The 14,165-nt window shown below is 40.0% G+C and overlaps 1 protein-coding gene and 1 non-coding gene across 2 annotated transcripts in view; one reads left to right on the top strand and one right to left on the bottom strand.

The window, feature by feature from the left end:
• Positions 1–14,165, bottom strand: part of hmcn1 (hemicentin 1) — a 99,887-nt gene that overhangs the window by 25,466 nt on the left and 60,256 nt on the right. The window contains exons 33-57 of the mRNA XM_042514831.1: positions 13,481–13,589; positions 13,226–13,395; positions 12,821–12,975; positions 12,107–12,230; positions 11,865–11,966; positions 10,763–10,939; positions 10,251–10,402; positions 9,866–9,989; positions 8,123–8,298; positions 7,809–7,905; positions 7,284–7,406; positions 6,984–7,139; positions 5,315–5,596; positions 5,012–5,179; positions 3,910–4,023; positions 3,561–3,647; positions 3,257–3,448; positions 2,559–2,732; positions 2,355–2,468; positions 1,904–2,049; positions 1,662–1,812; positions 1,183–1,380; positions 985–1,098; positions 687–874; positions 447–543 (exon numbers count right to left, since the gene is read on the bottom strand). Coding sequence (XP_042370765.1) covers positions 447–543; positions 687–874; positions 985–1,098; positions 1,183–1,380; positions 1,662–1,812; positions 1,904–2,049; positions 2,355–2,468; positions 2,559–2,732; positions 3,257–3,448; positions 3,561–3,647; positions 3,910–4,023; positions 5,012–5,179; positions 5,315–5,596; positions 6,984–7,139; positions 7,284–7,406; positions 7,809–7,905; positions 8,123–8,298; positions 9,866–9,989; positions 10,251–10,402; positions 10,763–10,939; positions 11,865–11,966; positions 12,107–12,230; positions 12,821–12,975; positions 13,226–13,395; positions 13,481–13,589 — 3,690 coding nt within the window. The remainder of the gene's footprint in view (positions 1–446; positions 544–686; positions 875–984; positions 1,099–1,182; positions 1,381–1,661; positions 1,813–1,903; positions 2,050–2,354; positions 2,469–2,558; positions 2,733–3,256; positions 3,449–3,560; positions 3,648–3,909; positions 4,024–5,011; positions 5,180–5,314; positions 5,597–6,983; positions 7,140–7,283; positions 7,407–7,808; positions 7,906–8,122; positions 8,299–9,865; positions 9,990–10,250; positions 10,403–10,762; positions 10,940–11,864; positions 11,967–12,106; positions 12,231–12,820; positions 12,976–13,225; positions 13,396–13,480; positions 13,590–14,165) is intronic.
• trnas-aga lies at positions 14,037–14,118 on the top strand. Its single transcript has one exon. It is a non-coding gene; the product is annotated as a tRNA-Ser (tRNA).

The raw sequence follows: 14,165 nt of genomic DNA, 5'->3' as shown, positions 1-14,165 counted from the left end.
ACAGAAAGAGTTAATTAGCAAAAAGTTGCAAGAAAATTAAATGAAATAATCAAAAAAGGTAACAGAAGAAAAACAGGAAATGACCTAAAAAAGTGCTAAAATGACATAAAAATAATCAACAAAATTAAGAATCGACTTAAGGATCGATTTTTTCTACTGTAACCTCATTTTAAATACATAATTGTAATAATTACTGATTTACTTTTCTTGATACTTTCATTAACTATTTTATAATTTTCTGATTATTCTCTCTAATTTATAGGTCACCTACTAATTGTTTTTTGCAATTTGCAAGTTGCTGACTGTCTTTCTTGTCGTGTTTTTGAAGGAAATAAAACCAATTTGCTCAAATTTCAAAGTTTTAAATACTTAAAAGTGAAAGGTGTCTAAACTCAGGACAAGAAAACTGATTGAGGAAAACTGAATGCATTTCACACGTGACTTACCATGAACGTTAAGGTTAAAGAATTTTTCTGCACTTCCAGCCACATTGACAGCCACACACACATAGCGCCCTGTGTCCGATACCTGAGCGGTCAACACCTGATGGTTGGGAAAGATGGAGAAATATGGAATCCAGTAAGAACATTTGGAGCATGATCTACTGTACATAGAAGTAATATATCGTATTAAAAGGATGGAACTTAGAGTGGTTTTATGGAAAAATTGTGCTTCTTGGTTGTTACCTGAAGTGTTCGCCCATTGTACAGGATTCTATGTGGCCCCTCAGAGCTGACTGGCTGGCCGTCCTTAAACCAGGTGATCTTGGGGGCGGGGTTTCCATCCGTGTGACACTCCAGTTGTGTTGTTTTGTTGACTAACACTGTGACCTCGTCAGGCAAATCGCTGTCTGTTCCCCGTATGATTGGGGGCACTGATGCAGGACAGAAAAAGACGATGAGAAACTGTTCTATGTAAAAAGACTTTACCCTTGCTCTATTTAACAAACAGAGTTGCACTACAAAGAAATGTGTTTGTACTCACATAATACTCTAACATCATACTGAATAGAGTCTTCTCCTGCTTCGTTTACAGCCACACACGTGTACCTGCCTGAGTCTTCCGCCTGGGATCTTGGAATCTGTAAAACTCTGCCACCTGAGAATAAAACTGTCGAAGATTAGTATGAACTCATTCTCTGTCTTGCTTTCTCTGTCTCACTGTTTTTCTTGTCGATCTCACCTGGCAAGATCAAAACTTTGTCACTGGAGGTTAGCAGCTGTCCATCTTTGTACCAGGTGAGTGTTGGAGGGGGGACAGCATTTGTCTCACAGTACAGAGAGATGGGATTGTTGAGTATCACATCTCGAACATCGGCGACAAAGCCTGGGGAAGACGTGGTATCACCGAATCCACCAGGCCTGTTGAAATTAGGTGGAACTGAAAAGGGGAATATAAAAAGAGAATAAATATTTACGCTCCACTTTAAGTATTTTTGAAAATGTAATTTTGAAGAGTGGTTGAAAACATAATCGAAGCCACGGCTCTGCATTTATCTCATAGACAGCTAAATGCTTTTTTTTGCAGTTATTCACCATTTTCAATATGTAGTTCTGATATTACAGTAAAACACAATAACAACATCACAAGAATACTTTTTGAGCCCATGAAATGCACAAATAGTCTCAGTTAACACGTTGCCATCAGTCAACCCAGTTCACCTTGTATATTTACATCAAAGTCCTTCTCATCCTCTCCAGCTATATTGGTGGCTACGCAGGTGTAGCGGCCAGTGTCTGACACCTGAGCATGCTGGATCTGAACAATACGACCGTTGGCTGTTATGGACACGTGATCATCTGTCTGCAGAATCTGTGGTGGAAAAAAGTGGTTGTAGCTTATTACAGGTTACTTTGTTTACATTCTCCCATCATATCCCATTGGAATCAAATCAGATTTTTACCTGTCCATCCTTGTACCACTCCAGTGCTGCAGTAGGAAAGGCCTGAGCGGCACACTCCAGGGTCAGTGTGCTGTTGACCTTGATCTTGACCTCTTTTGGGGCCAGTCCTTCCCCTGGGATATCATTCTTATTGATCTGAGGGGGAACTGGAGTCAAGACACAGGTTTTAGATTACATTGACACATGTATATATATATATATATATATATGTTTTCTGTGATTATCTTTCAACCATCAACAAGAATTGGCAGGTTCACTGTCACATGTTAAACTATTGTTCAAAACTTCTTCACTGATCATTTTCAGTGATTTTAGTTGTATTTGTATGTTCATGTAAGCGCACACACAGTAAAATGTGCTTTAACTAATATTTGCCAAATTAATTTTTTTTCCTATTTTCTTTTCTGATGAAGAAAGATACAGCATGTTTGCAAAGATGCAAAAATCTCACCATAAACCTTGACCTCATAGTGCTTCAGTGTCTCTCCAGCCTCATTAGTGGCCACACAGGTATATCTCCCAGCATCCTCTTCTTTAGCATTGAGAATCTGCAGGGTGCGTCCACCTGTGGAAGCATGGGTAATGAATGAAAAAAAGGCATACTATTGTATTTTAGTTAGTTTGAATGTATTGTCATGTGCATGTGATCTCAAACCTGGAAGAACTCGGACGTTGCGGCTGGACTCAAACGGAGAGCCGTCCTTGAGCCAGGTGATGAGAGCCGCAGGATAGGATTGGACTTCACACACCAGAGAGGTGGGGCTGCTCAGAGTTACTGTCACCTCCTCTAAAGAACTGTCAGGACCTGCCCCAACAATGGTGGGAGAAACTGGCAAAAAAAGAGAGAAGATGAATTAAATCTAGAACATGATTTAAACCTCAGCAAACTGGCCTAATGTCTTAAAAAAAAAAAACAATGAGAAGGAGAGACCCAGAAATTAAGAAGACATTAGTAAAAGGTACAAAAAAATTACCTGAACCAAACCAAAAAAATAGATGAGAAAGTAAAAACAAACAAGGAAATTACCTAAACAAATTAATTTTAAATGTATATAATTATGATAATCAGAGACACTGATTTCTTCAAAATTTTCCCTAGCTTTAAAAAAAAAAAAAGATTCCTAAATCTAATAATTCTTTGCAGTCTTGCAGGACATTTCATGCCAAGTTGCTCATTGCCGTTGTCCCCATGTTTTCAAAATAAATCCAACCAATTTGCTTTAAATACTTGTCAAGGCGTCTGAGTGCAGCACAAGAAAAATAATGAAAAATGAAATTGATTCACATTTGACAGGGTTAATCTCAAATAGTGCGATTCATCCTTGAAATTATTCAGAAGAATTGAGTTTGTACCCAGGACATTGAGGTTGAAGTGCCGGCTGCGATCCCCAGCAGTGTTAGACGCCACGCAGCTGTACCTGCCGGTGTCTGCAACTTGGGCGCCAGAGATTTGGAGGAAGCGACCATGAGACAAAACTTGGTGGCGTCTGTCAGGCACCAACAGCTGTCCATCCTTTAGCCATTTAATCTCTGGTACAGGGTTACCTGGGAAAAAAGGTGAGATTTAAGTGTTAGTAAAGAAAGATTACAGTATCTTTAATGTCATTTGCATTAAGGATTAATGTCAATACGGAGATGTATTTATTGCGTCAATTACCTGATGCCTGACAGGTGAGAGTAATGTTGTGTTTCTCCTTGACTTTAGTATCCATCACTGTTCCCTCATCCACAATGCTTGGTGGAACTGTCGAATTAGACTGAAAATCAATAATGGTTCTCACTGTCTCAGCTTTCACAGTGAGATTCATGTTCATCACATCGCATCGTGTTGCATCACATCACATCACATCACATCGCATCACATAGCACGATCTATAAATGTAAACAAACTTTCACTTTTGATTTAGACTTTTAGGTTGTATTTTAATCTGTACATTGAAGTCAACACTCTCATTAAATATAATACCATTTAACAAAATACTAAAATAGGCTTAAAATGTCTTTACCAAGGATGTCCAGGTCAAAATTCTTTCTTTCTTCTCCCGCACTGTTAGACACAATGCAGGTGTACCTCCCAGCATCCTCCACTGCAGCATGCATTAGACGCAGGCTCCGGCCCCCTGGAGATTTAACAGGCCAATCATTGTCATTTATCTGTTGTCATCATGGAATGTTTTCAAAGGCCTTATCTGCATAAACCTGACTTTTTGTTCACTAAAGGAAAACATCCCAAGGACGTGTAAACACCATTTAAAGCCTGTTGAAAGTAAATCACCTCTCTTTGAAAACTGGGATCAATTAACAGGAAGAATTTAGACTCTGAGGCTCACAGCTGTTAAAACATTAACAAACCATTTTAATTAGATTCAAGACTACCTGCATCTGTCCCTAAAAGCAACTTTGTCTTCACAGGGTTCATGAGAATCTTGCCAGAAAAAAAGTGACATCAAGACAAGTTTAATTCTACTTTTCTACATCTTACACACAACTGATTCACCTCGACATCAATCCAATGGCATTTTTTTGGTTCCCAAAATATTCTCATTACTCTGAGTTTATGTACAAAATGTAGATAAATCAAAAAGCAAATGGGTCAACTTGGCAGAGCATGGTACTTTTAGTTCTGCACACGCAATTTAGGTAGTATGCTTAAGTTCAGGGGCCATGGTCTGATATGGGAGCACCCAATACATCTTGTTAAATATTTAAAAATACAATTTAAAGTAATTGCCCCTGTTTGTCTTCTTTCTGTCTGTTGGGTCTGTTGAGTTTGGCCTCAGCTGCAATGATCCTATAACATGTTATTACTGGTGATGTATTGCAGTTGCTTAGCCTTTGAAACCCAGCTAGGAAGCAAAACAGTTCAAGTTACTGCTTTGAAAATTAAAGCTATCATTCACATTCCTCGCTTGCTTTTCTTGAGTCTGTTCTTCCATAAATTGGGACACTAAATTGAGAGCAAATTTTTAGGATGTTTAGAGATATCTGACATGACATACAACACCCCAAGACCAAGCTTAAAAAACAATTAAAATTTGAAATGTTGTATATTTAATGAGCTTTGTAACTGTAACTTTATCAAGCTCAGACAGTCTAAAAGGAACTCACCTGAGAGGACACGCACGGAGCTGGTAGCTTTGATTGGCCGACCATCCTTCAGCCAGGTGATGGCAGGGAGGGGGATGCCTGAGGCCTCGCAGCTCAGAGCAACTGGGTTCTTCACAACAACACTTACATTTTCTGGCATTTGCACCTGACCAATTATACTAGGTGGGACTGAAAAACAGGAAGGGGAAAGAGAAAAAGGGACAGAAAGAAAATTTAAAACCTTGAGATGGACTGTAAGTCTCCAAACGGAATGAAGAAAAAGACTACAGCAAATACATTAAAAAAATAATAATAAATTTATACCATGTACACTGATGTCATGCTTGCTGTCAGCCTGTCCAGCCACATTAACAGCGATACAGGTGTAGCGTCCCGTGTCTGACACCTTAGCATCTTTAATCTGCAACAGCCTCCCCTCGTTCAGGACCTTGGCACCGTGCTGGCCTGTGATAGGCCGCCCATCTTTAAGCCATGTGACTGCTGGTCGTGGCACGCCCTCTGCAGCACACTGTAGAGTCACATCGCCTCCTTTCATCACAGCAATGTCATCGGTATCGCCCTCGCTGCGTCTGATGGAAGGGCGGACTGAAGTGAGAGAAACAAGTGTGTTGGTGGACATGATCCCTTAAGAGATGCTTAGCATTTAAAGCACAGCCAATATACGTTAAGTATACATTATCAATGGTACGTTATTTCATGCTGTATGGCTTTTAACAATTTTCTGCATGAATATATATCTTTTCTGTCATACTGTCATTCACAGTGTAAGTGGATCAAGTTATGTGCTTGATGCTTTGGTCATTTTAAAAATGTTACGAAGATATATTTGAACTTTTTTTTTTTTTTAAGATTTTTTTTGGCATTTTTGCCTTTGTTAGACAGGACAGAAGATCGTTATTGTGAAAGGGGGAGAGAGAGGGCATGACATGCAGTAAAGGGCTGCGAGCTGGAATCCAACCCGCGGCCGCTGTGACAAGAACATTGCCTTCATTTATGGGACGCCTGCTTTATCCACTGAGCCACCTGACGCCCTGGATTTGAATATGTTTTTTCTTCTTTTGATTTCTTTGGTAAAAAAAAAGGCATTCCTTTGGTGTCTTGGACTCAGTCCAAGTGAAGGGTGTTGAAATCATTTCAGTTTGGGGGCCACATCAAGTTGATGTCAAGTGGGCCAGACCACTAAAACCATTAGATACAGTTTAACAAAATTTGAGACAGTAAAAAATGCTTGATTTACAGGATAGGTGTAGTTTGAGATGTCCTGAACTCAAATATTTTAGTTATGGTCTGGAATTGTGAAAAATGTTTGTTATAGCACCTTGATTTTTAAATTTTAAGTCATTTCAAGAGAGAAACGTGGGACTTTTACTTTGGAACATTTCTAAATTTATACAAAGAAATGCTTGATGTTTGTGGTATACAGTCAGAGATATCCTCAACTGAAATATACCAATCAATGTCAGGAATTATCTACTAGACTTTTCTTTCCAGCAACCCAAAAATCAAAGACGAAAGACAATTCCTCACAATTTAGTGGTATTTACTTTTAATTTGTCAGAGATAAAAACAGTCGGGCTGTAGTATTAATGACTTCTTTGCTAAGTCATCCAGAGGGCCTAAATGGACTCTTGGGCGGGTTGGCTCTGGCCCGCTGGCCTTGTGTTTGACACTGCTGGTCTAAGCCCTAGAACAAAATACTAGAAATAGATTATATTTTCTGTGGACTGTTGCTTTCGCTTGCAATATCTTTAGCACACTGCTATTGCCTCCTGACGTGTAAAATACATCACTCACCCATGCTTTTTTAAAGCATGTTTTTTAGTAATTAAACCAAACTATAGTTGATGGGTGGATTAGATTTGTCTGACAGTGCAATGCCCAATCTTTTTGTTTCCTTTCTAACAAGAAAGGGCAAAAATAACAACAGAAATACTTTTATTTCTAGATGTAACATATCAGGTGGCACACGTACCATAAACCTGCAGGTTGTACTCTTTGGAAGCAGCGCCTGCTGCGCTAGAGGCTGTGCAGGTGTAGGAAGCTGTATCTGTCCTCTCAGCGCTGGAGATCTGCAGCTGCCGACCTCCTGACAAAACCCTGAGCCGTTGGTCCGTCTTGAGCTCAGAACCTAGGACACAAACAAGACATAGATTAGCCATGGTGTTCAAGCACATCACCCACACACTATTCTAAGCATCATACAATGTCCATATAGCCTATTTCATTTGCTCCTGTTGTCACTTTGTGTCTTCACAAACAAACACACACTTACCGTCCTTCCTCCAGGCAAGGCTGGGCGGGGGTATGCCACTGGACTCACACACAAGAGTGATGAGACTTCCCTCAGTTACAGTCAGAGGGGACACCTCATCTGAGCCGCGGATACTGGGAGAAACTGTAACAACAACAAGACACCAAAGGGGGGCGCTCACATCTCATTCAAAAACACTGTTGTGACGTCTCTGCCCATAAATGTGAGCAGAAAATAAAATCTAAACAGATCAATGCTGCCATCATTAAACACTGGCTTCAGTTTTAACACAGGTAACTTTGGAACCAGGCCCATGCAGAGAGAGGGTTCAGCTCCGTCTGCATACAGCTAAATAAACCACTGAAACCTGAGCAAATGAGCCTGATTTCTTAAAAAACATAGGTGGGAAGCAATGAGTAACTTGACAAGAAAAAAATAAGTAAAAAGGTACAAGAAAATAACCTGAAAATGAATAAACTTGTTTAACTTTTGTTGAAAGCAACTTTAGAATCAGCTTCTTATTAAACACAAAAGATGAAGACTTACCCCAGACATTGAGGTTATAGTTCTTCTCTGTTTTGCCGGCAACATTGGTGGCTTCACAGGAATACCTGCCTGAATCCTGCACCTGGGCACTATCGACCTAACAATGAAATTTGTAGACAAATCATGAGATATGGTAGCATTACACTAAACAAAGCTGGTACACAGGGGCTGAATAGTTAACACACACAGGTTTTGATACATACAAACCACATTAAAGGTACAACACCTGCACCAAAGCGAGGACTAAAAATTCTTATTAAAAGCTCTTACAAAGATTAAGAAAAATGTTAAATAATCTCTAAGTCTGGCTGCACCTTGAGTACACTCCCATCTGCTGAGACGGTCAGACCGGGCTTTCTGAAGAGCGGGCGTCCATCTTTGCGCCAGGAGAGGGTCGGCGGAGGGACTGCATCACTCTGGCAATGCAGCTCCACTGGACGACCGAGCATCACCGTGGCATTCACCTCCTCGCCCTTGATGTTAGGTGGCACTGTGGCAGACATGACGACGTTACATTAACTGACCTTGAAGGTTAGCCTGCTAAGCCATTCCAAATGCTGTGAACTTTTCATATTACCTCACAAGCAAACAGAATAATTGCTTCCTGAGATGCACAGGCTCTGTTAAGTTTGGCATCTGGTGCTCTTTAAGTACTAATTCTATCTTGGGCTATGACAGCATCAATAAACCAGTTCAGCATTTGTTTGTGGTATTAACAATCAGTGAAGCTTCATTTCCAAGAAGTTTAAGAAACCTCATCTGAATGGAAATTGCTAACATGCACTGAGATGTATAATGACTCAGGAGCAAGAAATTCCCTCAGTAATGTTTTTGTTCTCTTGTGACTATTTAAGTATCACCGCAACCAATGACGGTATTGTTGAGATCGGTTAATTTAATTTCCTACGTTCATATCGTTTGCCTCTCTGTGGTAAACAGTGGGAAAAAGTGAACAGATAATTTTGTGCAACAGCTCAGAAACTGTCTGGAGGTCTCCATGTCATGTATGACTATCACTCTATTCTCATAGCTGACTGGACTTCGTGTGTAAATTATACTTTGTTAATCAAAGTGTGTGTTTATCAGTTTTTTATCACCCCTTTTTTGGTGACTCTAGCGTGGTCTAGAAAATGACTGCTGACTGCTTTCCTCTGTATTACGGTCACTGGGGTGCAGACAGAAACAGGCCCTCAGCTCAGCATTTGGCCAGACACAGGAAACTGCAGGAGAATGGTAGCAATTACCACAACAAATCTGCCTTTATTTCTCCAGACATGCTCTTTTTGATCTTTCTGAGGGGAATGCACATCATGTGGATGTTTGTATTCTGCATACATATGTTCAAACAGACATACAGGGACAGACACACACAAACACAAACACAAAGACAGACTTTACAAATCCCCAAATGTAAACTGCTTGTCTCCTATTACCTCAGTGTCACTTGCTTTGATCAGTCTTGTATAACAACTGATCCGCCGTCAAGCTTGGCTCTGTGCAGGAAACTGACAAGGTTTATTGAACTGCTAAACTTAGTCAAGTCTTACTTCCTCTGCACGCACATGTTTTGCTTGAGGCCTTTTTCAAATATTGTTTCAGTATTTTAATTCAGGTTTCGTGCTGGATCTGGGGCTGTTGAAAGACAAACTACAGCTGGCCATAACCATTACTCAAGAAAGGAAACAAGGAAAATACATTTAAGTTATGAACAGGGAGACGGTGTCCTAGGGAGAAGAAATGAACATTAGTACTTTTCTTTCAACAGCGCCTGCCAACAACCTGCCGAATGAGGCTAATGTTTCACAACTATCTTAATGCTAAAATTTGTGATGATTTCAAAGCATTCCAATATTGAAAAAAAAAAACACAAAACAAAACACCTTCTCATCTCATTCTCATATTTCTAGAACAAAATACTGATGATTGTGTCTTTGTTGCGGTATTGCTTCCTAAAAGTCAAATATGTAGCTGTATGCATATGTTATATACGTATGTACAGAATCGTTGCATGTCCATTCATAAAACATGTATGTAATAAATACTGCTGATCTACTCACCATAAACTCTCAGGTCGTACTCTCGATGCTGTTCTCCTCCGGCATTGACAGCCACACAGGTGTACCTGCCTGCATCACTAACCAGTGCACTGTTCAGAGAGAGCACTCTGCCACCTGACAACACCTGAGAGGGAGACAGGAACAACTCAAAGACCTGATCATGGTGCATAGCACAACCAAATACACACAAAAAAACCCTACAGAAATATACCATGACTCCCTGATATATTTCATAAAAAAATAATCTATATGTATAATTTCACTTCTTGTTATATATTGTAACCATTCCACATTTGCCTCTCAACAAACCTATATAATGATAGTGATAAAATTGCACGGTACAAAAATATGAATTGATTGATTAATTCAACTGATTTATAAGCACCTGTATGCCATGTGAAACACTTGCCACAGGGCTGCCATCTTTGAGCCATGTGAGGCTGGGCAGAGGAACACCGCTGGCCTCACACTCCAGTCTGACAGCTTCATTCACCACAACCGTTACTGTGCCACCTCGGCTGGAGATGACCGGAGGCACTGAAACAAAAGAAAGGGAAACAGCTGCATAAATGCATGCCGTGAAGACAGATACAGAAAAATCCTACAATGTTGCTGGAGTTTGGATATGGAGGATAACTGAAGTACAGGCCTATCTTATCCCTGTGTCATTTAGTCATCTCCTTATTATAGAGAAACAATGTTATAATGTCTACTTCACTGATTTCCTTTAGGATTTGTTTTATTTTAATTTTTAAAAAATGTAATCTTTATTTAATCGGGCAATCTCACCCAGATTAAGATCTCTCAAGAGACGTCAGAACAAGAAACTTTCAAAATAACACAATCAACCATCCGGCAAATCTGTGTGTAGTGTATAACGTATAAAAAGTCACTCACCGTACACCTGCAGGCTGTGTGTTATCTCAGCAACTCCAGCCAGGTTGACCGCAACACATCTGTATATCCCAGCATCAGACAGCTGAGCCCGTTCAATCTCCAGCACCTGGCCACGCTTCAACATAGTGACCCCAGCTGCACTTGTCAGCGGTCGTCCATCTTTGTACCATGTGATAGCTGAAGCAGAATTCAAGGTAATTCAAGGTACTTTACATAAAGCAGAAAACGCACAAAAAATTACATTTAAAAGACATCAGAAAAATAAAAATAAATCAAAATTGAACATAATGATATAATAAAATAAAGATAAGAATAAATACAAAGGAATAAGGACTGGGGTAAAATTACATTACAGAAATGACACGAAAATTTTATGAAAAGCATGTATGTGTATGTAATGTATGTGGCCTTGATTAGCTTTGAGTTTAGAGATGGATCAGATCTCTGATCTTCTGTACATTTGTTCCAGATATGTTCCAGTGTCTTGTTTTTCACCTTATAAAAGTAAGCAAACTATTTCCAGGTGACCTTAAAGGTCTGGACAGTTCATAACACAGAAACAGATTTCGACCTCTTTTAACATTTAGTGCTTCGTGAAGAAGTAACAGAACTTGCTATTTTATAGTATGTACTTGTAAAATTTCTGGGTACACAATAATGTTTTAATTGTTGAATTATGTAAAGACAGACAAAGCTAAGTAGCTGGCCAACAAGATCTCTATGTTTTTTGCTTTGGATAGTGAAGCTTAAAATCTAATAAGCATTTTCACACGCAACATTGTTTCACAGATATCAGATCATTACTGGAATGAAACACCTGCTGTAAAATACAGAAACATAGCAAGAAAAGAGTGTTCAATTACACTGGAATGTGACTGCTTATCTGTACTGAACTTGGACACTGGAGAGAAATGCAGTGAGAAAAGAGTAAAGCAGCCTGTAGGGAGTCATCTGAGATCAATTTTCCGCTCTTCCCTTAATGGTTAAAGATAAGGAAAGCAGCGGTTCAGCCAATTCCAGCTCAGCAGTCAGAGGAAACTACGCCCTGGAGCCTGTGAGTGAGCACAGCAGGACGGAGGAGGAAGTTTGTGAGGCGTCTTACCAGGTAATGGGCTGCCTGTGGCCTTGCACTCAAGCTCAGTAGGAAAGCCTGACAGGATGGTCTGGTTCATGATCTCTCCAGAGTCAGGGATACTGGGAGGCTCTGAGGGACACATGAGCATTAAACACAAGAGGTATAATTTATCAGATGACACTCTCCTGTCTCCACCTCGTCCCTTGACAGGAGAAGAGTGAGAGGTACAGAAACACGCAGAGATAAGGCTGTGTGTATATTTAAGTTACCATGGACACTGAGCCGTATGTGCTGTTGGGCTTCACCAGCTGCATTTGTGGCCAGGCAGGTGTATCTCCCAGAGTCCTCTAGTCTTGCCTCTGTGACCTTCAGCATTCTGCCTGCAGACTCCAGCTGTGAGAGATACAAGCACACAGAGGACATAAGGAATTTTGAAAAATCTCCAATAATATTCTACTTAGTTTCTGTTCATAAAGATACACTCAGGATCATTGGTTACTGTACACACGCTTACCAGTGAGAACGAAAGTGAAAAGCCAACCCCAGATTCACTCTCCTTGGTTGTTTCGCCTCACTTGATTTGCCTGTTCCTGCATAGTATATCTTTAAGCATAACCCTAAATACCGACTAAGTCCAAGTGTCAACTGTAGTCAACTCCCATTTAAAATAAAATAACATCTTTGGCATAAAACTTTGTCTAGTAATTTTTAGTGTGATTTATGTCAATGTTGCTGAAAAAGCGAAAAGTGCTTTATTTTTTTCTTTTGTGTTGCATCACAGCAATTTCATTTACCATCCTGAAACAAAACAGTGTGTATATTTTTTTAAATTCATGTAAAATTCAACAACAATTTTAACAATTTTGAACAGCTAATGGTGTTCATCTTAACAGCTTGAGTCTGCATGTTTCCTTTAAGATGTGACTAGTCAAGTGGTATTTCATATTAAAATTAATTAATACTCAGTCAATCAGGGGACCAACCTTAAGGTTCCCTTGTGTTGTGTCGACAGGTCGGCCATCTTTAAGCCAGGTTATACTGGGAGGAGGAATGCCGCTGGAGATGCACTCCAGCGTGATGGGCTTGTGAAGAACCACTGAACGTTCAGCAGGCCCTGTGGTACGGATGGATGGAGGAACTGGGGAGATTAAGTGGATACAATTATTCTCTTAAAAACACTTGACAGCACATTGTGACAAAAAGGAAACTACAAAAAAACCATAAAGTAGTATTTACCCAAAGTAGGAGCGTTCCTGTAGCTTGCATTTAAAGCACAAATTACATTTATTACAATTATAGTGCATGCAAAACTATTAACTACATCAATTTGTTGTCACAAAACAATTAATTTTCATGCTAATTATACAACAAAGCATTTCAATATTTACCATGGACAACCACATTGAAGTCCCTCTCATGATCTCCTGCTTCATTAGTGGCCACACACTGAAAATGAGCCGTGTCAGAGACCTGAGCACGGGAAACGACCAGCCGCCGACCGCTCGCTGCCACCCGCAACCCCTCACCCTGTCTGACTGGTTTTCCATCTTTATACCATCTGCAAGAGAAAAGACATTTTTTAGAGTGAATATGTGTATGTGCATGTATGTGTTTTTAAGTCTGTTTGCATGAGAAGGCCTTACGTGATGACAGGTGCAGGTGTTCCAGTGGCGTGACAGTCCAGCTCTAAAGGGCTGTTGATTATCACCGTGCTGTCTGTCACGTCATCAGCTCCATCAATGAAAGGAGGAACTAGGATAAATAAAAAATAAATATCTTTGAAAGAATAATTTCAAAATATGCATCTCTGGAAAACCACAATAAATGGATTAATAATTGTTTTTATATTTAAGACTGGAAAAACCACATCATAATGAATTAAAGGCAGGTTTCAAATGTTTTGATTCATTTCAATATCACAACTCTGAAACAGTTATTCCATTACTTTTTTATACATATTCTTCCTCTGATTCTGTTGCTAATGGTAACAGCATCAACAAATGGTATGAGGAATATAAAGATAAAATCTTTGGGTCTCTTGCTCTGAAACAGAATTTTCTGGTTTCTTGGGGTCTATCAGTCAGACGTGCAGAGCCACAGAAAAATGGCAGGTGTCTGTTTCCCATGTGGAATGCACACATGGTACAGATAGCAACAGCCTAAGCATGAGTCAGCAGCGTCAGCTCTAGTTTCACATGAGTTGTCGTGGCCGAGTGGTTAAGGCGATGGACTAGAAATCCATTGGGGTCTCCCCGCGCAGGTTCGAATCCTGCCGACAACGGCACAACGTTTTCCAGCTGGTGTGTCAATAAATAAAACATGACAGGC

This window comes from Plectropomus leopardus, chromosome 3 (genome assembly GCF_008729295.1).
Source record: "Plectropomus leopardus isolate mb chromosome 3, YSFRI_Pleo_2.0, whole genome shotgun sequence".
In the NCBI taxonomy this organism is placed as follows: Eukaryota; Metazoa; Chordata; class Actinopteri; order Perciformes; family Serranidae; genus Plectropomus; species Plectropomus leopardus.
The sequence above is the reverse complement of the archived record's forward strand: the minus strand, read 5'-3'. Positions and strand labels throughout refer to the sequence as shown.